This window comes from Ranitomeya variabilis, chromosome 4 (genome assembly GCF_051348905.1).
Source record: "Ranitomeya variabilis isolate aRanVar5 chromosome 4, aRanVar5.hap1, whole genome shotgun sequence".
Lineage (NCBI taxonomy): Eukaryota > Metazoa > Chordata > Amphibia > Anura > Dendrobatidae > Ranitomeya > Ranitomeya variabilis.
The window spans coordinates 176,660,311-176,685,890 of NC_135235.1; the positions used below are offsets into that span (position 1 = coordinate 176,660,311).

Here is a 25,580-nt window from a genome sequence, read left to right on the forward strand (position 1 = left end):
TCCACCGTTTCGACACAGCGTGAGGATACGTTTTACAAAATGTGGCAGGAATGCATTATGTTTCGCGAATCGCCGGAATTTCTAACGCTCTTGGAGACAAATTAGCGAAGTAGGGTAGAACAGAGGCAGCTAACACAAACGGGGGAGATTCAACTATCCTCATACTTCACCCCTCAGTTCCCTTCTCTCCCCCCCCTACCCCCCACTTTCTTCCGTCCTCTTAATCAGACCCCCTCTTTTCTCCTTTCTCTTCTTTCCCGTACTTTCTATTACCTACCCTACACTCTTTTCTTTTTTCTTTTCATTCTGTTTTGTTTATTGGATGTTTATGATGATAAGGAATATGATACTCAAGACAGCATTATGGTACCTCTCTGGTCAATCAATTAATGGTTATTGAGTGAATCTGATTGTCTTGCCATTTTACTTGACTGTTTTGCTATTTTTTGCCTTTCCTTGTCCTTGCATAGACACTTTTTACTTTTTGTATGTTAAATATGAAAATATTCAATAAAAACTGTTTAAGAAAAAAGAAAGAGCTGTAACTTTGGACAACATCATTTCCCCAAGGTTTTTTAATCCTGGTACAAAGCAAAGAACATGGTTACATTATCCAGGTTTTTACAAGTGCAGTCTTTCAAGATGTAGAACATGTGCAGATTCTAACATAACACATACTTTTTCAGATGTTGCTAATGTACCGTAAAATACAACAATACATTAATTGTAATTCAAAGAAAGCCATTTATTTGATTAGATGTATGGAATGTAATTTGATTTATGTGGGATGCACAACTCAAAATTTAAAGATCAGGATTTCAGAGAATATTACTGATATTGTTTCCTCCACCAGCTCTAACCGCACAATGTCTTTTGCCTCCAAACATTTTGTTACTCACCATCAGAGGAGCACGGCATCGCTGAAAGTCACTGGCATCGAAAGAGTGATGACATCAGCAGGGGCCAGAGATGCAAAGAAATTGCTGATGATCAGGGAGGCGTATTTGATCTTTTACCTCGGAACTTGCCACCCTGCCAGTTTGAATGCCCGCAGGGAAATCATGTATCACTACTAATGCGCAGTGGGGAGTTTTGATTTGATTTTATTTTAAGTTGATTATTACAATTTTTGTTTGTGAATTCTTTTTGTTATTAATGTTTTTAATTTATTAGCTGTGTCATGTGATTGTGGGTGTTGCTTCTTATTGGCTGGAGTTTGTATAAAACCACCATGTTAATTTTTGCATGTAGCTTTGAGAAAGGACACTGGAGTGTGTTCGAAACGCGTGGCTGCTACAGATGCCTTTGTGAACACTGTTCTGCCATGACTCTTTTTTTATATCTGATTCAATAAATTTTGGACTTTTATTGGAAGCTGGAGCGCTTTCCTTCTTTTTGCCTTTAAATAACCACCAGCAATGAATTTATATAGTAGTGAGAAGTGGAGAAATCTACTGGACTTGTCTAGAAATCTTTTACACGTTTCTGAAATTGGTACAGTTGTGTTCTAGAATTAATTTGCAGGCTTTTTGATGCTGAAATTACTAATATGAAACTGTAAAAATATTGAATCCTATTTTTATAAATTTATGTAGCAAGAGGATATTTGTTTTGGTCTGGCATAGAATCATTAGTAATGATAGTACTAGTTACTATTTATTTAGGAGAAAAGTGTCAAGCTATAAAATGTTTGTCATTTGTCATATATTCATGATTATTGCTCTAGTATATGCACTCATACTGTTTTTCTATACCTTGTAGGTTGTAAAACAGAATGGTTCTTCAGAGCTAATTAACAAGTTATACGACACTGCTCTAGACAAGCTGGAAATTGTGAAGAAGGAATATGATTCCTTACGTAGGCAGTACAACGACAAAGTGTCTAATCACAATGTGGATTTAGGGCGATTGGAGCAGAGTGAGGAAGAGAAGAGAAGCCTTCAGAAACAACTGGAGGGTCTGCTGAAGCAAAGGGACAGTGCTTTGCATCTCCAACATCAATATTCCTCCTCTATGAGAAGGTAATATTTTTCATATGGGTTGAAATAATGTTTTAAATGACTCTTGTATCTTGTTCTTGTCGCACATTAGTTCTGACAGCCTAGTTATTATTATTATTTATTATTATAGCGCCATTTATTCCATGTGAGGAGGGGTATACATAATAAAAACAAGTACAGTGCAATACAGTCACAATAGTACAGGAGGAGGGAGGATCCTGCCCGCGAGGGCTCACAATCTACAAGGGTTAGGTGAGGATAGAATAGGCGAGGGTAGAGCTGGTTGGGCTGTGGCTTGGTCGAGCGGTGGTTACTGCAGGTTGTAGGCTTGTCGGAAAAGGTGGGTCTTCAGGTTCTTTTTGAAGGTTTCAATGGTGCAATTTCTCCTGAATACGCCGATACTGTTGGGGTGCACGGCAGGGCTCAGAAGGGAAGGAGCACCATTTGTCTTTTGCAACACAAAATTGGCTGAAATCAGTAGCGGATGCCATGTCATGTTTGGAGAGCCCCTGATGTGCCCAAACGGTGGACACTCCCCAAAAGTGACACCATTTTGGAAACTACACCCCCTGAAATTTTTATCCAGGGGTATAATGAGGATTTTGGACAATACACTATACACAATGAGATAACATTAGGTTGTCATATAGAAAAAATTAAAAAATTTTCACGAAAATGTTGTATTAGCCCATTTTTTTTTTTTCGGTTTTGCAAGCGATAACATGAAAAAAATGGACTACTCAGTTTGTTACCCACTTCTTCTGAGCATGGCAATACTCCACATGTGGTAAAAAAAACTCTGTTTGGACAAACGGCAGGGTTCGGAGTGGAAGAAGCACTGTTTGAATTTTGGAACACAAATGCCAAAACAGCAGAAACGTCATAATTGACCCCATGTTCTAACCTGCACCCCCTAAAGATTTCATTTATGGGTGTAATGAGTATTTTGAGCCCAAATTTTGTTAAAGGGTTTAGTTCAAAATGAGTGTGAAAAAATAAAAATATTTTTTCACAAAAGCATAATTTTTAGGACAAAATATTAATGCATAGCAGTGAGAAGGGAGGAAATGTAGAATGTCCCTAGCATCACATTTTGCCAGTAAATGCGACTCTACTGTGCTAACAAAGCATACCACAGTTATTTTATTAGAGCTGGGAAAAACTGCATTGAAATGAAAGACACCATATTTTGAAATGGAGGAGTGTAACAATGTTGCAATCCTGGGCGCATTCACTAGATAAAAGAACATCCAGGGCAGCTGCCACACTTTCAAAAAAGGGACTAGTTGTACAACATCTCTATAGTACAATCAATCCCCATATGAGGGACGGCTGTGCCATGTGTCTCTGGCACACTATAGCAGGTCCCTGTCTTGCAAGTTAGGAACTGCCATGTGCGCAGAACAACCCATGCTTTTACCAAGTATATAAAGAGGCAGTATGCCACACTACAATGTGGACAGTTTTAGCTGGTATAACGGGTTTTATAATTCCCAAATAAAACTATAAGAAAACCCATTCTTTATAAACCAGAAACGGCTCGTGTACAAGGTATCCTCCATGAAAAACTGCCATGTCTATTACACCAAACAGTAGAAAGGTTCAGAATGACTGCTTTAGATGGCAAGGCATAGCCAAACTGGTGAATGAAAAGCTTTGCTATTTCAGCAAATTCCCCTTAGTATTCATCTAGGGGTACAGTGAGCATTAACTTTTTCATTTTTTTTTTTTTTTTTTGTATTCCAATTTGTTAATGGACGATGAAGAAATAAAAAGTGAATAAAGAGAAAATGGCAGGAGGTGGCAAGGGTAAAAACCAAAAAATAAATCCAGTTATTCTAGGGATGTATGATAGCAACGGACACATTCCCTTACGCATAGGTCAGGCTTATCAGGATATGAGTCACACTAGTAAATGGTTTAACTTCTAACTCCATCTTTACAACACACCCTGCATCTCTTTTGGGGTTGGCCTTTTTTGGTTGTCGCTGGCACTTGTGCGGGAAAATACTGACCAGGGACAGTTCTGCTGGCCTCTCTAGATGATTCTCCCTACACCCTCCCTTGGTCTCCAAATATCAAATATTTTTTTATTCTTTCTTGGAACTCAAGGTAAGATCCTTGGTTCCCAGTTTTTCTGTACAATACAAAATAATTATATAGGGCCACGTGGATGAGGTGTACCACAGATTTTTTTGTACCATACGAGAGACTTACGAACAGCTCTGTAGGGCTGCTGCATCTGGTCCACAAGGTTCACGCCTTTCATAAACTTATTGTAGTCCTGTATGGAGACAGGCTTCCGGATAGTAGAATTTGCCCCGCTTACATAGATTTGGCTGCTCCAATCAGCAAGAATTGATAACAACATGAGGACTTCTTTTTTGTCACAAAATTTGACAAGCAGCATGTCCTTATTACAGTGCACCTTAACGTTGTCTGCCTTTTAATTTTTGAGTGACAAGAGTATTGGGCAACGCTCTTTGGTTCTGGTGTATGGTTCCACTGGCCACGTTTTTTTTTGGCTGAACAGGGGTACACTTGAATAGTAGTTATCTGTGTACAAGTTATATCCCTTATGTAAAAGGAGATGCAGCAGGTCCCAGACAATTTTCCCAACTGTGTTTAGGGAAGGGTGGCATTCGGGATGAACAATCTGGGTGTCTTTTCCCTCATACACCCAGAATTTGTGTGTAGCCAGTGTCGCTTTCACACAACTTGTATATTTTCAGTCCGAGTTGGGACCTTTTATTCGGCAAGTCATAGAGTGTGTGGGAGGATGTCCACGTTATCTCCACCCCAGGGTGTGGTCTGGGGCCTAAGTAGCTGGCCTCCAGAGGCAGTGTTGTCCAGTGTCCTGAGAGGAACATTCCAGAGAAGTATTTGTGGTTTGCTGATACCTGAACCGTAGGTCTTGCTAACCATGAGTAGGCTGATCCCCGCTAATACAAGGACTGTGCTTAGTGCTACTATTTTGTTTCGCTGTTTTTTTTGCCCAGAGGGCCGTGTTTTCAGGTTCTAAAAGCAGCACAGCTCTGATCTCCAGAAATATCACAGACAGAGTGACAAGATGGAGCTGTATTGCTGTTTCCTGCATTTGATACATTGCTGTGATTGGATAGTTACAGTTACTATCCAATCACAGCAATCAGAGATGCAGGGATGCTGTCATTGGTCTCTGCATCTCTTCACTGCCTTCAAAATGACATGGCATCTGTACTGCAGGTTTAATCATCCAGGGGCGGTGCTGAGCACCATCCCTGGCTGTTCCAGCACCACCCTGGCTCTCCCAGCAGAAGCTCGGCCACTTGCAGCGCTGAGCTCCTGCTCTGATTGGGCAGGAGATTCTGATATTTCAGCACCTCCTATGTGATCATGCTGTGATCGGTCAGTCAGATTGGCTACATGTAAAGGTCCGTTCAATAGCACATGTATTAGTCTGCTGTGTAGGTCCGTCTATTTGTCTTGGTATCACTCTGTGTAATAATAAGGGATGATTTACCCCCCCCCCCAAAAAAAAAAAAAAAAAATATATAGAACTAATAAGATGTAGGCATGGAACTCACCATGTTCCAAATTAATTTCTGCCTTTATTAATCCATATATAAAATCATTGTAAGTTTTAGGCCACGGTCACGCGTTGAGTATTTGGTGAATTTTTTAGATCAGTATTTGTGAGCCAAAACCAGTAGTGGGTGATAAATACAGAAGTGGTAACGTGTTTCTATTATACTTCTCCTCTGATTGTCACACTCCTGGTTTTGACTTACAAATACTGAGGTGGAATACTGAACTTGTGCATGTGGCCTTATAGTTCCAGCAGAGTGGAAGTGGTTTATAGAAATCTCTTTTTTTCCCACGCAGTATAAACTGAGCTGTGGTGCTCATTTGAAATCCACAACATGTAATTTTCTTATGTGGGTATGTTGAGTTGTGCAGATGTTTCCTCTAAAATTGCCTTAGGGTACCGTTACACTAAAAGACTTACCAACGATCATGACCAGCGATACGACCTGGCCGTGATCGTTGGTAAGTCGTTGTGTGGTCGCTGGGGAGCTGTCACACAGACAGCTCTCTCCAGCGACCAACGATCAGGGGAACGACTTCGGCATCGTTGAAACTGTCTTCAACGATGCCGAAGTCCCCCTGCAGCACTCGGGTAACCAGGGTAAACATCGGGTTACTAAGTGCAGGGCCGCGCTTAGTAACCCGATATTTACTCTGGTTACCATTGTAAAAGTTAACAAAAAAAAAAACACTACATACTCACCTTCTGATGTCTGTCACGTCCCCTGGCGTCCACAGGGTTACGCGCTGCTGCCGAGAGCTTCCTGCACTGAGTGTGTCAGCGCCGGCAATAAAGCGTCACCGCTGTGCTCTGCTTTACGGCCCTGCGCTTAGTAACCCGATATTTACCCTGGTTACAAGTGAACACATCGCTGGATCGGCGTCACACACGACGATCCAGCGATGACAGCGGGTGATCTGACGACGAAAGAAAGTTTCAAACGATCTGTTACGACGTACGATTCTCAGCGGGGTCCCTGATCGCAGTAGCGTGTCAGACACGGCGAGATCGTAAGTATATCGCTGGAACGTCACGGATCGTGCCGTCATAGCGACCAAAGTGCCACTGTGAGACGGTACCCTTAGATGCAGAAAATCTGCCTGTAAAAAATGCATATGTGGAAATGCACTGACAACACATGTAATCCACAGATGATTGTAAAATCATAATCAGAATAAAGTTTTATCAAAAGGTAAATACCAGGAAGTATCAAAAACAAAGCAGCTTTAGTTAAAAAATGACATACCAAAAAGATACAAAAACAGCAGAGTAAAAAATATGCTAAAAATACATGTAAAAAATGCACTAAAACATGCAATGAAAAAAAAAAATCAAGTAACCTAATTTACCAGAAAATCTGCAATCTCAAAAACTCACCAAATTCTCATTATTGATACATAGCCTAAAAGAGCTGGGGAATGCTTTGTTGTTTTCTAATGATCAGTAAGAAGACAGTTTCTCATCATAACCGAATGCATCGTCTCGTGCAAACTTTGACCATACCATCCACTTTCTTTTATGTAAGTAAATCGTATTAGTCTAGATTTACACACCTGTTTGATACAGTCAAGGTATGGAGTGTGATGTATGAAGCCACCATGGACCTTCTGAACCAAACACCGCAGCTTCATAGTCATATATAAGGCCGCCAGATTGTAGTCATGTCACCCTCGGTCACTTGAACTGCTTGAACTGTGACAAATGGGTGCGTGGAAATATAGCCTAAGATATACAGATCAAAAACATACACAACAAATAAATGAAATATGAACACTAGATGGTAATTAAGTATAACACTCACAAAAAGCAGGTAACTTAGAAAGACAAAACACTTAGTTCCTTTCTGTTATTAAAACCAAGTGGATATAAAGTATCAGTGCACATGATTATAGTTCCTCAGTTCGAAGTCATGCTGATTGTTAGAAAATAGACAACCAGCTTTTAAGCTATTGTATACTAATTGTGTGTGTGTGTGTGTGTGTGTGTGTGTGTATATATATATATATATATATATATATATATATATATATATATAGTTTTTTAATATATTAATAAAGGAAGAAATTAATTTGGAATGTGTGTGCTGTGCCTCTATCTTCTTATTAGTCTATATTTTGGGAAATCTACGGCTCATCCTGCAAAAAATAATCCCCTATAGCTCCATCATCAGAAAAATAAAAATAAGTTATGGCTTCCAGAATATGGCAAAGCAAAAATGTTTTTGTTTTCTTATTTTTTTTTTTATTATGCAAATATAGTAAAGCATAAATATGACTACCGTATATACTCAAGTATAAGCCAACCCGAGTGTAAGCCGAGACCCTTAATTTTGCCACAAAAAACTGGGAAAACTTATTGACTTGAGTATAAGCCTAGAATAGGAAATGCAGCAACTACTGGTAAATTTAAAAATAAAAATAGATACCAATAAAAGTAAAATTAATTGAGACATCAGTAGGTTAAATGATTTTGAAAATCCATATTGAATCAGGAGCCCCATAAGATGCTCCATACAGTTCATAATGGGCCCCAAAAGATGCTCCATACAAAATACGCCCCATATAATGCTGCACAAAGGTTAATAATGGCCCCATAAGATGTTCCAGAGAATAATATGCCCCTTAGGCTAAGTGCACACGTTGCAGAATTGCACAGAAATTTCCATGGCAATTCTGCAACTCCTGCCGTGGATATATCGCAAGCGGAATTGGCATGCATATTCCTAGCGTTTTGCAAGCATAATTAGCTTGCAGAATGCTAGCGTTTTCCAAGCGATCTGTAGCATCGCTTGGAAAACTGATTGATAGGTTGGTCACACTTGTCAAACTTAGTGTTTGACAAGTGTGACCAACTTTTTACTATTAATGCTGCCTATGCAGCATCAATAGTAGAAAGATATAATGTTAAAAATAATAAAAAAATGAAAAAAATGGTTATACTCACCTTCTGATGACCCCCGATCTCCTCAGCGGTGCACGTGGCGGCTTCCGTTCCTATAGCTGCTTTGTGTTCAGGACCTGCGATGACGTCACGGTCACGTGACCGCGACGTCATTGCAGGTCCTGAACACAAATCATCCATGGGAACGGAAGCCGCCGCGTGCACCGCTGAGAAGCGGGAAGACTCCGGGGGCCATCAGAAGGTGAGTATATCACTACTTTTTATTTTAATTCCTTTTTTTACCAAGTATATGGTGCCCAGTCCGTGGAGGAGAGTCTCCTCTCCTCCACCCTGGGTACCAACCGCACATGATCTGCTTACTTCCCGCATGGTGGGCATAGCCCCATGCGGGAAGTAAGCGGATCAATGCATTCCTAGGTGTGCGGAATCCCCGCGATTCCGCAAGTTTAATGAACATGCTGGGTTTTTTTCTGGAAAGCGTTTCCGCTCAGGAAAACAACGCAGCATGTGCACAAAAAATGTGGATTGCATTCTATTAAATAGGATTTTTAATGTGAGCGTTTTTTTTTCGCGGTTTTATAGCGAAAAACTGCAAAAAAAAAGCGACGTGTGCACACAGCCTTATAATGCTCCATAAAGGTTGATGGCCCCATAAGATGCTCCATAGAATAATATGCCCCATATAATGCTCCATGAAAGTTGATGGCCCCATAAGATGCTCCATAGCATAATATGCCCCATATGCTGCTCCATAAAGGTTAATGGCCCGATAAGATGCTCCAAAGCATGATATGCTCCATATGCTGCTTCATAAGGGTTGATGACCCCATAAGATGCTCCATAGAGCATTATGCCCCCCCAAAATATGACATATGACATACTCACCTCTCATCGCTGGGCGCCGAGTGCTGGTGTCCTGAGCAGGCGGGGACACCGGCGCGCTATGGGGGCCAGGTGCCGGAGTTTCTGCTGGCTCAGGCCCCCCGGCACTTGCGATATTCATCTGTCCCCGTTCCCGCGCCGCTGTGTCTTCCGGTTCTCTGCAGTGACTGTTCAGGCAGAGTGTGCGCACTAACCACTTCATCGCGCCCTCTGACCTGAACGTCACAGCCAGAGGATGCGGAAGACACAGCGTGGCGGTGGAACGGGGACAGGTGAATATCGCATGGCTTACCCTCCCCCCATCATACTCACCCCCTCCTGGCGCGGTCTGTCTGCAAGTCCCCGCTTCTCCGATGGTCTACGGCGCGAGCCGGCAGCTTGTTCCTGTGTTCAGCGGTCACATGGTACCGCTCATTAAAGTAATGAATATGCTCTCCATGCCTATGGGAGTGGTACCACGTGACCGCTGAACACAGGAAGAACTGCAGAAGCCAGAGACCATCTGAGAAGCAGGGAAGTGCAGAGACTGGGTCAGGAGGGGGTGAGTATGATGTGACAGCCACGACTCCTGCCGCACCCCTTCCCCCGCTGACCCCCTGGGACAGTGACTCGAGTATAAGCCGAGAGGGGCTCTTTCAGCCGAGAAAAATGGGCTGAAAATCTCGGTTTATACTTGAGTATATACTTTATATCAATTTGCTATTGTGATAATTGTACTTACCTGTTCAATAAGATTAATGGGCCGATTTGTCAAAGCTTTTACGTCAGAAAAGTGTCATAAAAGCTTTGAAAAGTTGCAATTTTTTTGCACAATACGGAGTTGTGTAAATGTTTTGCAACTTTTATCATTTTCACACCATATTGAATCAGTTCTACCCAAATGGGCATAGCTGGGAGCTGAGGAGGTGTCAGGATGTTGCGTAGCCACAGTTGATTTGCCTGTGCCATCCCCAAGATGTAACTGGAGATTGCAGAAAATAATCTGCAATCTGGACGTAGTTGCGTCATTTTCTGAAAATGATTTAAAAAATACACGTCTCAACATCGAAATTTCAACACCAATTAGGAAAAATTTTGAAATATGAAAATCACAGGATAGATAGACATGTTACTGATATGCAAGTGGTAAAAAATGGGATTAAAATCTTCAAAACATTTTGATTTTGGATGCATTAAAAACGATGACAAAATAAAGTAGATATATAGGAAATCTTGCTATTATTTATGGTATAACTATATTTTTTGTGTAAGTTTCAGTTGTCTTTTTTTTTTTTTTTACCATACATTCAAATCCTATAGACCTGAATATACTTTTATTGTAGACTACAATATGATAAAACATTCTCAGTCACTTAAAACTTCCAATAGGTGGCACTATACAGTACAAGTTATTTTTTTCTCTGAAGAGGCAATTTTCATCTTAAAACTGAAAGACATTCCTAAGTTATTGCCATGTAAAGTGACATATGCCAGATTTGTAAAATGAGTCTGAATTCGAACATCAAAAGTAGGCCGCCACTAAGGCTACTTTCACACTTCCGTCTTTTAGAATCAGTCACAATCCGTCAAAGTGTTGAAAAGACGGATCCTGTGCAGATTGTAAAAAACGGATGCACTGGATCCTGTTTTTTGATGGATACGTCGATGCAGCAGCTGCAGGAAAAATGGGTTAAATTAAAGGAATAGAAATCCTTCCAGGCATGCTCAGTGTAAAAAAACGGAATCTGTTGCTGGATTCTGTCATTTGACGGACAGCAACGGATCCTGCGCCCATAGGCTTCCATTCTAGCCAACGACGGACGCCGCAGGATCCGTTGCTGTACATTTTTTCGATGCAGACAAAAAAACGTTACATTGAACGTTTTTTTTCCAGACAACAGTCCGCCAAAACACGACGGATCCGTTACACGACGGATGCGACGAATGGCCATCCATCGCGATCCGTCGCTAATAGAAGTCTATGGGAAAAAACCGGATCATGTGGGCACATTTGCAGGATCCATTTTTTTCCCAAAACGACGCATTGCATCGGATCTGAAAAGACGGAAGTGTGAAAGTAGCCTAAGGGGTTAATTACCTAGTATTGACATGTGTTTTCTACTCTGCACAGGTATGATTCTATCCAGCAGGAACTGAATAAAGCCACATTACAGAACAAAGAGCTTCAAAGAGAGATTGAGCGGCTACAGGCAGAGGCCACACGTTTTAAGACCGTGCAGCTTAAAGCTGTCAAGGATGCTGACAAATACAAGGAAGAGAGAGATTCTGTATTTAATGAATATCGCTTAATTATGAGCGAGCGAGACCAAGTCATTAAAGAGATGGACAAAATGCAAACTGAACTTGAATTAGCACAAGGAAGGCTGAAAAACACATCAAGTGAGAAGAGAGTTGCAAGTGAGGAGATGGAAGCGCTCAGACAGGTATTTCTGCATGTATTCTAAATGATGCTGTGTATTATAGGGGCCATAAGGAATGTTTATTAGTGCAGTGATTAACTGTCCATTACTGGGAAGGACAAAATAGTTATTAGTGCATGTACGTATATGAAAATAATTTGCTTCAATTTCTGGGATAATTACTAGTTCCCGAGCATGCTATAATTTGTCTGTTTGCAGTTTTTAAAGGGTATCTGTCATGTTCCAAAATGCTGTTATCCTACAGAAGAAGGGTCAGGTAAATTTGAAGATCAATAGCATTCTAAAGCTGCAGGCTTGCAGCACTAAAAGCCCGGCTGGCATAGCTTCACACCTCTATGATGAAATCTGGAGACTGCTGGGAGGAATAAAGGTAATTTCAGCAAGGCTTCCAGTGTGGCAGCCCCACAGCTTTAGAATGCTATTAACCTACAGATTAATAGCGTTTTAGGACATAGCAAGTTCCCTTTAAGACTTACAAATATCACTTATTATTAATGCCTGTCTTCAATAACATAGAAAGAAGGCAGGAAGGTTGTGTGATGCTGCATTTCTTTTTTTTTTTATTCTTTTTTATTAAATTTTCAAGGAAATAAACAATGCAAAATAGATGTTGGAGCCATGCATATAAACATATGATTGACAATATACCTGCAGTTCTGTGACCCAAACTGTTTGTTAGGGCTCATACCCATTTGTGCGAAAAATGGACAAGTGCAATCAAAGAAAAAATCGGATTGCACTCTGACCAATGTTATTCTATGGGTTACATCTCATCTGCAATTTTTTTTCTCAGCCGAAATCGGACTGAGAAAAAAATCGCAGCATGCTGCGATTTGCTGTCTATCGCGGACGAGACTCGCCATTGCAAGTCAATGGGTGCGAGATAAAAATCGCACAGAACTCGCACCATGAGAGTGCTGTACAATTTTTATGCACCGCTGTCCTTTGAAAAGCCGTTAATTCATATGCGGCTACTGTAAAATCACACTGACAGGTTATAATAGAAAAGATAGAATAGATATATATATATACATAAAATACATATATACATATATATCAGACACACACACACATATATATGTATATATCTAATATATAAAGCTGAATGTGTGTATGTCCGGGATTGGCATCTGAACCGTCGCAGCTACAGCCACAAAATTTTGCACAGTCACACGTCTGGACCCCGAGAGCGTCAAAGCTATGTTGTGAGGTGAAATTTTAACCCCGCGCTTTCCAATTCACCAAACAATTTTGCCCCTATCTACATAATGGGGAAAAAGTGAAAGGAAAAGTGTTGGAGGCGTCGCAGCTACAGGCACAAAATTTTGCACAGTCACACGTCTGGACCCCGAGAGCGTCATAGGCTATGTTGTGAGGTGAAATTTTAACCCCGCGCTTTCCAATTCACCAAACAATTTTGCCCCTATCTACATAATGGGAAAAAATGAAAGGAAAAGTGTTGGAGGCAAATTAACAGCTGCCAGATGTGAACAAGGGGGACTTAAAGAATGAGAGCGATGGCGCCAAAGAGTATATACTGTACAGTTGCTAAGGTGGGGCCCCGACATGGGATAATCACCACACCACCACGGGGATATGAACACACACACAAAATGCGCCACACACTACCACGTGCTCGAACACATATACCACCCTCAGCGCACATTTCACCACACATACACCAACCTCGCCACATAAAAGTCGAAACACAAAAGTCGCCGCTCAAAACTCGCCACGCGCAAAACTCTCCACATGCAAAACTCGCCACACGTGCAAAACTCACCTCATGGAAAACTCGCCACACGCAAAACTTGCACACGCGGAAAAATTGCCACATGCACAAAAGTTGCAACACATGCAAAAGTTGCCTCACACAAAACTTGCACATACTCAAAAGGCACCACACATAAAACTCGCCACGCGCAAAACTCGCCATGCGCAAAACTTGCTGCACACAACTTGCTACACTAACCTGTCACATGCAACTCGACATACAAAAAGTCGCTACATGCATGTCGCCACACGCAACTCAACACACACAACTTAACACACGAAACTCGCCCTAAAACACACACAAGTCTGGTATTATCCTTCAAAAATAAAAATCTGATTAATAAGCAGACAAACTACAAGAGCAACAAATGTACCATACAGGAATCCGGCAGCTGTCAGTCACATGACCAGTCTATTATGTGTATGTGTGAGCTAATATATACTGCCAGGGGGAGGGCTTACTGTTGGCTGGGGATTTATCAGGCTGCCAATTTAGCTTACAAATACTGAGGTAAAAATACTGACCAAATAACGTGTGAACGAGGTCTAATACAGGAGGAGATGACATACAGATATATACTATATACAGGAGGAGATGACACACAGGTATATACTATTTACAGGGGAGATGACACACAGGTATATACTATATACAGGAGGAGATGACACAGATATATACTATATACAGGAGAGATGACACAGGTATATACTATATAGAGGAGGAGATGACATACAGGTACATACTACATACAGGAGGAGATGACATACAGGTATATACTATATACAGGAGGAGATGACACACAGGTATATACTATATACAGGAGCAGATTACCTACAGGTATATAGTATATACAGGAGGAGATGACATACAGGTATATGCTATGTATAGGAGGAGATGACATACAGGTATATACTATATACAGGAGGAGATGACACACAGATATATACTATATATAGGTGAGATGACACAGGTATATAGTATATACAGGAGGAGATTACATACAGGTATATACTATATATAGGAGGAGATGACATACAGGTATATACTATATACAGGGGAGATGACACACAGTAGGTATATACTATATACAGGGGAGATGACATACAGGTATATACTATATACAGGAGATGACATACAGGTGTATACTATATATAAGGGAGATGACAAACATGTATATACTGAGGTGAAAATGAGAGGTGTGAGGTGAAAATGAAAAGGTGTGAGTGCAAAATGAGAGGAGTGAGGGAAAATAGTGGAGTGATCGGAAAATGACAGATGTGAGGTCGAAATGACAAGTGTTAGGGGGGAAAATAAGAGGAGTGAGGGGGAAAATGAGAGGTGTGAGGGAGAAAATGAGAGATGTGAGGGGGAAAATGAAAGATGTGACGGGGAAAATGAGAGGCGTGATGGGAAAATAAGAGAAGTGAGGTGCTATAACTAACCACAGATATTTACTATGCCCACGCAACGCCGGGCTCTTCAGCTAGTGTGTGTATATATATATATATATATATATATATATATATATATATATATTATAGTACAAAGATAGAGAGATAGATAGAAGAATAGCCGGTAATTCATTTGCCGGTTTCTGTAAATTCACTGCAGGAGCCGACAGGTTAGAAGAGATGGATTACATACAGTAAATTCATATAGAATGGGTAGATATACAGATGTCCGTGACAAATACAATAGTGTGTGTGCAAATTTCTGGACATGTATTTAATTAATAAAAGATTATTTTACGGAAAAAAATGGCATGGGCTCCCGCGCAATTTCAAAACCAGCAGAGGGAAGCCAGCGACTGGGGGCCGATGTTTATAGCCTGGGAAGGGCGTAATACCCATGGAGCTTCGGAGCTTATTAATATCAGCTCACAGCTGTATACTTGGCCTTAACTGGCTATAAAAAGGGGGACCCCCAAAACATATGACGTGGGGTCCCCCCATAATTAATAACCAGCAAAGGCTTTGCAGACAGCTGGGGCTGATTATTAACCCCTTTCTGCCAGCTGACGGAATAGTACGTCAGCTGGCAGATCCCCCGCTTTGAGGTGGGCTCCGGCGGTGAACCCACCTCAAAGCCGCGACATGTCAGCTGTTTTGTACAGCTGACATGTGCGCGCAATGAGCGCAAGCGGAATCGCGATCCGCCCGCGCCCATTAACTAGTTAAATGCCACCGTCAAGCGCTGACAGCGGCATTTAACTAGCACGGAAGTGCTCGCACTGCTGACCCCCGTCACATGATCGGGGGTCAGCGGTGCATTGCCATAACAACCAGAGGTCTCCTTGAGACCTCTATGGTTGTTGATGGCCGATTGCTTTGAGCGCCACCCTGTGGTCGGCGCTCAAAGTACACCACCATTTCTACTACATAGAGGTGATCTGTACTTCACCTCTATGTAGCAGAGGCGATCGTGTAGTGCATGCTTCTAGCCTCCTATGGAGGCTATTGAAGCATGCCAAAATGTAAAAAAAAAGTGTTTAAAAATATAAAAAAAATAAAAAAATATAAAAGTTCAAATCACCCCCCTTTCGCCCCAATCAAAATAAAACAATAAAAAAAAATCAAACCTACACATATTTGGTATTGCCACGTTCAGAATCGCCCGATCTATCAATAAAAACAAAGGATTAACCTGATCGCTAAATGGCGTAGCGAGAAAAAAAATCAAAACGCCAAAATTATGTTTTTTTGGTCGCCGTGACATTGCATTAAAATGTAATAACGGGCGATCAAAAAAACGTATCTGCACCAAAATGGTATCAATAAAAATGCCAGCTTGGCACGCAAAAAATAAGCCCTCAACCGACCCCAGATCACGAAAATTGGAGACGCTACGGGTATCGGAAAATCACGCATTTTTTTTTTTTTTTTTTTTTTTTTTTTTAGCAAAGTTTGGAATTTTTTTTCACCGCTTAGATAAAAAATAACCTAGACATGTTAGGTGTCTATGAACTCATAATGACCTGGAGAATCATAATGGCAGGTTAGTTTTAGCGTTTGGTGAACCTAGCAAAAAAGCCAAACAAAAAACCAGTGTGAGATTGCACTTATTTTGCAATTTCATCACACTTGGAATTTTTTTCCCGTTTTCTGTTACACGGCATGGTAAAACCAATGGTATCGTTCAAAAGTACAACTTGTCCCGCAAAAAATAAGCCCTCACATGGCCATATTGACGGAAAAATAAAAAAAGTTATGGCTCTGGGAAGGAGGGGAGCAAAAAAACGAAAAAAACGGAAAAAGCTCCGGGGGTGAAGGGGTTAATAGCCTAGGAAGGGACCATGGATATTGCCCCCCCCCCCCCCCCCCGGCTAAAAACATCAGCACTCAGCTGCCCCAGAAAAGGCACAGCTGTAAGATGTACCTATTCTGGCACTTGGCCTCGCTCTTCCACTTGCCCTGTATTGGTGGCAAGTGAGGTAATAGTTTGGGGTTTAATCTCACCTTTGTATTGTAAGGTAACATCAAGCCCTGCTTAGTAGTGGCAAGGTGTCAATAAGACACCTATCCATTACTAATCCAATAGTTTTTAATGGGGTAAATAAAGACACAGCCAGAATAAAGTATGTTAATGAAATCAAACACAACACAGTTTGCCATCTTTATTGTACTCCTAATTCCCCGACACCCTCGATCTCCTGTAATAAACATAAAATAATAAACCACCAATATACCATTCCTGTCCGTCGCTGTGTTCCACGCCGTAATCCATATCTGGGGGATATACAGTTTACAACCAGGACGGTGCCAAGATGCGACCGTCCCGACTGTAAACCACTGAAGAATGAATGAGATGCTGGGAGCGGAGCTTCAGTGACTAGCGGTGACATCACTGAAGCTGCGCTCCCTCACAGCCTGACCCGCGCTGAACTCTGGAGCGTGGGAAAATGAACTGGCATTTTCCCACGCTCAAGAGTTCAACACGGGTCAGGCTGTGAGGGAGCGCAGCTTCAGTTACGTCACCGCTAGTCACTGAAGCTGCTCTCAGCTTCTCATTCCCCAGTGGTTTTCAGCGGGAACGGATGCATTTTGGCACCGTCCACGTTGAAAACTGTATTTGCCCCACATATGGATTACTGCGTGGGACTCCTTTCATTTTCCAAAGAGTCTGTGAAGAATGAAAAGTGGAATCTGATTGGTTGCTAAGGGCAACTGAGTCGGTATCACTTTACCCCATGTTTGATAAATCTCCCCCTTCATAAACCTATTACACATACTGTCCACCTACTTTTGGACCACCCTGAAATCTTGGAAAAGTATACCATATCTGAAACGTTGCCACGCCGTTCAGGCATTAAAAGCCCACTTTTTTCTATTTTTTTGTGTGCTGTTTTCCTTTTTTACTCTTATGATTGAAGCCATTGGACCATTGGTTTGGAAAGCTTTGCAGCACGATTGCGGTAATATTGATGCTGTTCCTATTTTGTTCTCTCTCTCTCTCTCTCTGTATATGTGTTTTGAAGAATATTTCGTTTTAAAACGATGTGTAAATGACAGAGAACTGCTGTATGTAAAAACTCATGTTAAAATAGCATTGCACACGAATTGCATACGCATGTCATTTGAATGTTGCGTTTAAAAATCTCATTGTACTCTCATGACACTCGCATAGCACTTGTCCATTTTTTCGGTCTGGAAATCTGATTTTTTTTTCTCTCACAAATGGGTATGAGCCCTTAGACATATCCTTTGACTGAAGAGAAAGATCAGTTTATTGCAGATTGTTTTACACCTATATCAGCCCAAGTTTACAAAAATAAAGGGGAGAAAAAGCACAAACTTTGAACTTAATTTCTATCAAACACTGATTTTACTACTGAAATGTAATAATGTTGCATGTAGGGGTAGAAATAACGAGAGTAAAAGACCTTTACTTTCTTCATCTTCTGTTGCACAGGAGCTAAACTCTGCCCTTGTGGAACGGGATAGGGCCATTTTTGAAAGGAATGAGCTCTTAGAGAAGTACTGCCATGAGGTGAAGGACAAAACAGAAGCGCAAAAAGAATTGGACCAAGTATGTAAAGACATTGAGACTGTGAAAGAAGAACGGGATGTGGCAAGGAAGGAAAGGACTGAGGCCATCATACAGAGAGACCACCTACTAAGAGAGTACTATCAAGCCAGACAGGTACGCACTATGTTTTGGTGTACATGTTTGTTGCATGACTTCATTTCTGTGCTCCTCACATTTGCTTAATCTTGATAGTCTGAACTTTAACTGTTTTGCATGCTGTACACTCAAGTCTCAAGATGACACATGATGTAACCTGCAAAACAAAGGGGGAAATAAAGAAGAATAGAAGGCATTAAAAGGATAAGAACTAAAAAGGGGGGCACACCAGTCCATCAAGGAAAAATACAAATACATACAATGTGACAAGTAAAACGGTATGCCTGTAAAAAAGCCACTAAGAGACCTAGTAAGGGTAAAAGTGTGTGAATAAAAGATATGGGAAACAAAGGAGAATGAACTAAGCAAAAAGAAAGTTAAATGGTAAAGGTAGGGAACGATTTTCCCACGTCCACTGTCTCACTGTCCTCTCTGGGGACGATACAAGACAGACCAAGAAAAGCATTTATTGTGCTTGTATTACTTTGGATTAGGTAGTGTATTTTTGCTGGTTGTTTATTTGAGAAGTTAATCCCTCCATATAAAGCAGCCAAAATTTCAGGAAAGAGCAGGGATGCAAGCTTATGCTTCATTGACTAGGAGTCTCAGAATAAATACTCAATAGGATTTCATGAAAATGTCTCTATGATGTAAATAGAAAAAGCGGTGGTGAAAGGATAAAGAAAAATTGGTGATAGTGCAGGTGACTTTCCATATCTGTCTCCAAAAACAGGGCCAGAGTTTGGCATTACACAAAAGAGTCAAAGTATAGACTTCAGCGGCTTGGAAGCACTGGAAAGGGGAGCGATATGAGATGGCTTGTGATTTGAAGGGAACCTATTGCCATCTCAAGAGCATTTTATATAGCATAGTAACGTAGTAACATAGTATTTAAGATTGAAGGAAGTCTTTAAGTCCATCTAGTTCAACACATATCCTAACATGCCCTAACATGTTGATCCAGAGGAAGGCAAAAAACCCCATGTGGCAAATAGTAAGCTCCACATTTGGGAAAAATTGGGGGAAAAAAATCCATATAGCCTGCTTACTGGAGATAGAGGTGGAGCTATGGACCACGCAATAACATGTTTGTGTGTTTGTGAGAAAGTCAGAATAAAGTTCCTAAAGAAATTAGAAAGTACCACCTAATCATCAAATTGTACGGTTCATATTTAACATAAAATCACATAGCCAAAAAGTGACAAGTTTTCCACCTTTAGGCAAATGAACACCAAATTCTCTAAAATACCTAAAATCACAAACAGAGCAGGTTTTCTTCTTCCCTGGGTATAGCTTTGGTTCAGTTTTGCTGCTTGGGATTGAGTTTTATGGCTGCAGCAGTGACATCCCGTTATGAAGCCACTAACTGAGCTCAATGGATGTGCCAAGGTTGACGACCACTAATCTTAAGGCCCCGTCACACTTAGCGACGCTAAAGCGATCCCGACAACGATACGACCTGTCAGGGATCGGTGCTGCGTCGCTATGTGGTCGCTGGTTAGATGTCAAACAGTGAGATCTTCCCAACGACGCAGCAGCGATGCGGCGACCTGTAGCGACCTGTACAACGATGTCGTTGGTCGTTGTGACCCTGTCACATGGCAGCTATTATGACGATTCAGACCTCGATGAGGGACGTCCTGTGTGACGTTGTAGTCAACGAGGTCGTTGGTAAGGTGTCAAACACAGCGATGTGTGCTACCCAGCTGGACCTCAACGATCAAAAATAGGTCCAGGCCATTCCGACACGACCAGCGATCTCACAGCAGGGGCCTGGTCGCTGCTACGTGTCAAACATAGCGAGATCGCTACTGAGGTCGCTGTTGCGTCACAAAACTTGTGACTCGGCAGCGATCTCGCTAGCGACCTCGCTTAGTGTGACGGGGGCTTTAGTGATTGGGTACACCAGTGATACATGCTGTCTGTCTGAATGTGAGGTCACTTCTGTACCAAATTATCATCCCCAAACCTTGCCGAGGCGTCGTTAATGGACCAGTGGAGGATGAGTTCCTACTTAGTATTTGGAGTTTACTTTCCTGAAAGTGGAAAACACTTTAAGCATTGATGTTTTCAAAAGGATTCTGCTGAATATCTGGTTTGTATCCTAGTCAATCAGAAAAAAACTAAAATGGGGCAGAAAGCAAACAATACACAAACTGAGTAGGACAAAAATCCAAATGGTAATAGTAAAGAAAATAATAACATAGCAATAAAGTGCAATAGAAAATATTGTACAACTTAGTGTGCAAACAAGTCAAGTGCCAATGCAAAGCCGATCGTATAAAAGCCCTGATATGTATTAAGAAATTTTCAAGCCAACCACTATGCCTGCCGACTCCCCCATACAGAGGAACATTTGGCCTCACACCGGTACCAGACATTTGACATATATGTACATCGCAATATGTCATGTTTTGGTCAATGTGCCGTATTTTTCGGACTATAAAATGCACCGGACCATAAGATGCACCTAGGTTTTAGAGGAGGAAGTTAGGGGAGAAAAAACGAAGCAAAAAATGTGGTGAAATCTCTACATAATATCCCCTATCCTGGTATAAGTGGTATCCCCATCCTGATACACATGGCCCCCTCATCCCTACCCTGGTGTGCATGGCCCCCTCATCCCTATCCTGGTATGCATGGCCCCCTCATCCCTAACCTGGTGTGCATGGCTCCTCATCCCCATCCTAATATGCATGCCTCCTCATCCCTAGCGTGGTATGCATGTCCCCCTTATCTCTATCCTGGTAGGCATGGCCCCTCATCCCTATCCTGGTAGGAATAGCCCCCCTCATCCCTATCCTGGCAGGAATGATTACACTCATCCCTATCCTGGTATGCAGGGCCCCCATCTCATCCTAGTATGCATGGCCCCATCTCTATCCTGGTATGCAGAGCCTCATCCTTGACCTGGTATGATTGGCCCACACCTCCATTCTGGTATGCATGGCCCCATCAGAAAGCATTAAAAAAAATAAAACATTTCACTTACCTGTTCACATGCAGGTAATGCATAGTGTCTGGTTCACAGCCTTTTAGTCAAGCCCATACTATTCGATTAGGCAGGCTGGTCAGCACTTTCTCAATGCATCCCATGTGAACACCCCTGTATACAAGACCAAACGTGCTGTGCTTGGCTGCACCCTGAAAAATAGTGCACAAAATACATATAAATATGTGAGGTATTGGTTGATATTTTGGCCAAGATAGCAAGCTCGGAACCCAGACACTGTGCATTACCCGCATGTGAACATACCGTATATACTCGAGTATAAGCCGAGATTTTCAGCCCAAACTTTTGGGCTGAAAGTGCCCCTCTCGGCTTATACTCGAGTCATGATCGGTGGTGGGGTCGGCGGGTGAGCACTGTCATATACTTACCTAGTCCCGGCGATCCTGTCGCTCCCCCTGCCCGTCACACTGTCTTCGGTGTCGCAGCCTCTTCCCCTGAGCGGTCACGTGGGACCGCTCATTAGAGAAATGAATAGGCTGCTCCACCTCCCATAGGGGCGGAGCCGCATAATTCATTCCTCTAATCAGCGGTGCCGGTGACCGCTGACAGAGGAAGAGGCTGCGGCACCGAAGAACAGCTGTCCGGGGGAAGGAGCGGGACGCCGGGAGCAGGTAAGTATCGCATATTCACCTGTCCGCGTTCCACACGCCGGGCGTCGCGCCATCTTCCCGGCGTCTCTCCACTCTGACTGTTCAGGCAGAGGGCGCGATGACGCATATAGTGTGCGCGCCGCCCTCTGCCTGATCAGTCAGTGCGGAGAGACGCCGGGACGGGACGTGAGGAGCTGCAAGCAAGACAGGTGAGTATGTGTTTTTTGTTTTTTTTTATTGCAGCAGCAGCAGCTATGGGGCAATAATGGACGGTGCAGAGCACTATATGGCACAGCTATGGGGCAACGGTGCAGAGCACTATATGGCACAGCTATGGGGCAACGGTGCAGAGCACTATATGGCACAGCTATGGGGCAACGGTGCAGAGCACTATATGGCACAGCTATGGGGCAAAGGTGCAGAGCACTATATGGCACAGCTATGGGGCAACGGTGCAGAGCACTATATGGCACAGCTATGGGGCAACGGTGCAGAGCACTATATGGCACAGCTATGGGGCAACGGTGCAGAGCACTATATGGCACAGCTATGGGGCAACGGTGCAGAGCACTATATGGCACAGCTATGGGGCAATAATGGTGCAGAGCACTATATGGCACAGCTATGGGGCAACGGTGCAGAGCACTATATGGCACAGATATGGGGCAATGGTGCAGAGCACTATATGGCACAGCTATGGGGCAACGGTGCAGAGCATTATATATATGGCACAGCTATGGGGCAACGGTGCAGAGCATTATATATATATGGCACAGCTATGGGGCAACGGTGCAGAGCATTGTATATATGGCACAGCTTTATGTGGAGTATCTATGGGGCAATGGTGCAGAGCATTGTATATATGGCACAGCTTTATGTGGAGCATCTATGGGGCCATAATGAATGGTATGGAGTATCTATTTTTAATTTTGAAATTCACCGGTACCTGCTGCATTTTCCACCCTAGGCTTATACTCGAGTCAATAAGTTTTCCCAGTTTTTTGTGGCAAAATTAGGGGGGTCGGCTTATACTCGGGTCGGCTTATACTCGAGTATATACGGTAAGCCCCATACAAACCTTTATTGTGCAAACATATACTAAGCAGTCACCCCCTCCATAAATTGGTAGGGTGTGAGTGGCTGTCTATTTATTTTGCACCTGTGTTACCAACATCTTTGCTACATGGGTTGGCTGCATCCTGTAGTGCATTTGCTCAGAGACCTGGGCAGGTGCTGCCCCTTTTTCAGCTGTATTTTTACATCAATTACTGCATCAATGCGTCATGGTGGCGATCAGCCTGTGGCACTGGTGAGGTGTTATGACAGCCCAGGTTGCTTTGATAGCAGCCTTCAGCTTGTCTGCATTGTTGGGTCTGGTGTCGCTCATCTTCCTCTGGACAATATCCCATAGATTCTCTATGGGGTTAAGCTCAGGTGAGTTTGCTGCCAATCAAGCACAGTAATACTGTTGTTTTTAAACCAGGTATTGGTACTTTTGGCAGTTTCCATCTCCAAAAAGCTTGTTGGCAGAGTGAAGCATGAAGTGCTCTATAATTTCTTGGTAGACAGCTGCGCTAACTGTGGTCTTGATAAAACACAGTGGACCTACACCAATAGATGACACGGCTTCCCGTGTCCACTGATTGTGGAAACTTCACACTAGACCTCAAGCAGCTTGGATTTTGTGCCTCTCCACTTTTGCTTCAGACTCCTGGATCTTAATTTTCAAATGAAAAGCAAAATATACTTTCATCTGAAAACACCTTGGATACGTCTATGTGTCGTGGCTCTTAAAGCAATGACTCCAGCAGCAGTCCATTCCTTGTGAATCTCCCCCAAATATTTTTTTTTAAAATTCGTTTATTAATTGCAAAATAAATCATACAATACACACATTTGCATTCGTGCTCCCCCAAATATTTGAATGGCCTTTTCTTAACAATCCTTTCAAGGCTGCGGTTATCCCAGTTGCTTGTGCACCTTTTTCTACCACACTTTTTCCTTCCACTCAACTTTCCATTAATATGCTTGGATACAGCACTCTGTGAACAGCCAGCTTCTTTAGCAGTGATCTTTTGTTGCTTACCCCCCCTTATGTGGTGTGCCAATGACTGCCTTCTGTATAGCTGTCAAGTCAGCAGTGTTACCCATGATTGTGGAGCTTACTGAAAAAGACTAAGGGACCTTTTTAAATGCTAAGGAAACCTTTGCAGGTTAATTATTCTAATTTACTGAGATGATGACTTTTGGGTTTTCATTGGATATAAGCTATACATATATACAGGGTGGGTCATTTATATGGATACACATAAATAAATTGAAATGGTTGGTGATATCAACTTCCTGTTTGTGGCACATTAGTATATGGGAGGGGAAAAACTTTTCAAGGTGGGAGGTGACCATGGCGGTCATTTTGAAGTCAGCCATTTTGGATCCATCTTTATTTTTTCCAATGGGAAGAGGGTCATGTGACACATCAAACTTGTTGAGAATTTCACAAGAAAAACAATGGTGTGCTTGGTTTTAATGTAACTTTATTCTTTCATGAGTTATTTACAAGTTTATGACCACTTATAAAATGTGTTCAAAGTTATGCCCATTGTGTTTGATTGTCAATGCAGCCCTCTTCTCCCACTCTTGGGACTTCCTTCCGTTGTCTACCTTGTGCCATATACTTTCACACTCTTGGCACCTTCATTTTGGTGAGGCGGTTTTGTTTCCTTGCTACCCCCCTTTTTCTGGTTTACTGAGGCCGTATTGGTGGCCTATTATATCTAACGGTGTAAGGATATTTTATTTTATTTTTTGGCTGTCTGGGGACGCCCAGTTTTGCTACATTTATTTACATCTACCTTGCCATCTGTTGGTTATCTAATCAGGGGGCATACCATGCCGACATTTATATATAGTATACATGGCTTTTCACCCTTTACATTATAGGTTTTCCTGTTGTAATGCATAATATTTAATGAGCATATTGGTGGTGTATTTATTGCCTTGTCATCTACCATCTGCATTTGGGCCGTCCTCCTATTTAAATGTCTATCATAGGACCGGTGGTGTGTTTGTTGTTCTTTTAATATGCTTTTATCTTTGTGCACTTGTCTCCATGTTTAATAAATTTATATATCTTTCTATTTAGATTGTATTTTCTTTGGGTGTGCGCTCCCTTTGCATGGCTTCTTTTTCTTGTTTTTTTGTGCCTCTTCTCCCACTCTTGACACACTCATAGCAACACCGCAGAAGAAATGCTAGCACAGGCTTCCAGTATCCGTTGTTTCAGATGCTGCACATCTGGTATCTTTACAGCA

General features: G+C 42.1%; 1 protein-coding gene across 3 annotated transcripts in view; it reads left to right on the plus strand.

Annotated features, from left to right (window-relative positions):
- DLG5 (discs large MAGUK scaffold protein 5) overlaps positions 1 to 25,580 on the plus strand; it is a 491,099-nt gene that overhangs the window by 158,433 nt on the left and 307,086 nt on the right. For all 3 annotated transcript variants that reach the window (XM_077259413.1, XM_077259411.1, XM_077259412.1), the window contains exons 6-8: positions 1,762 to 2,021; positions 11,462 to 11,774; positions 18,454 to 18,684. In XM_077259413.1, the coding sequence (XP_077115528.1) occupies positions 1,762 to 2,021; positions 11,462 to 11,774; positions 18,454 to 18,684 (804 nt within the window). The remainder of the gene's footprint in view (positions 1 to 1,761; positions 2,022 to 11,461; positions 11,775 to 18,453; positions 18,685 to 25,580) is intronic.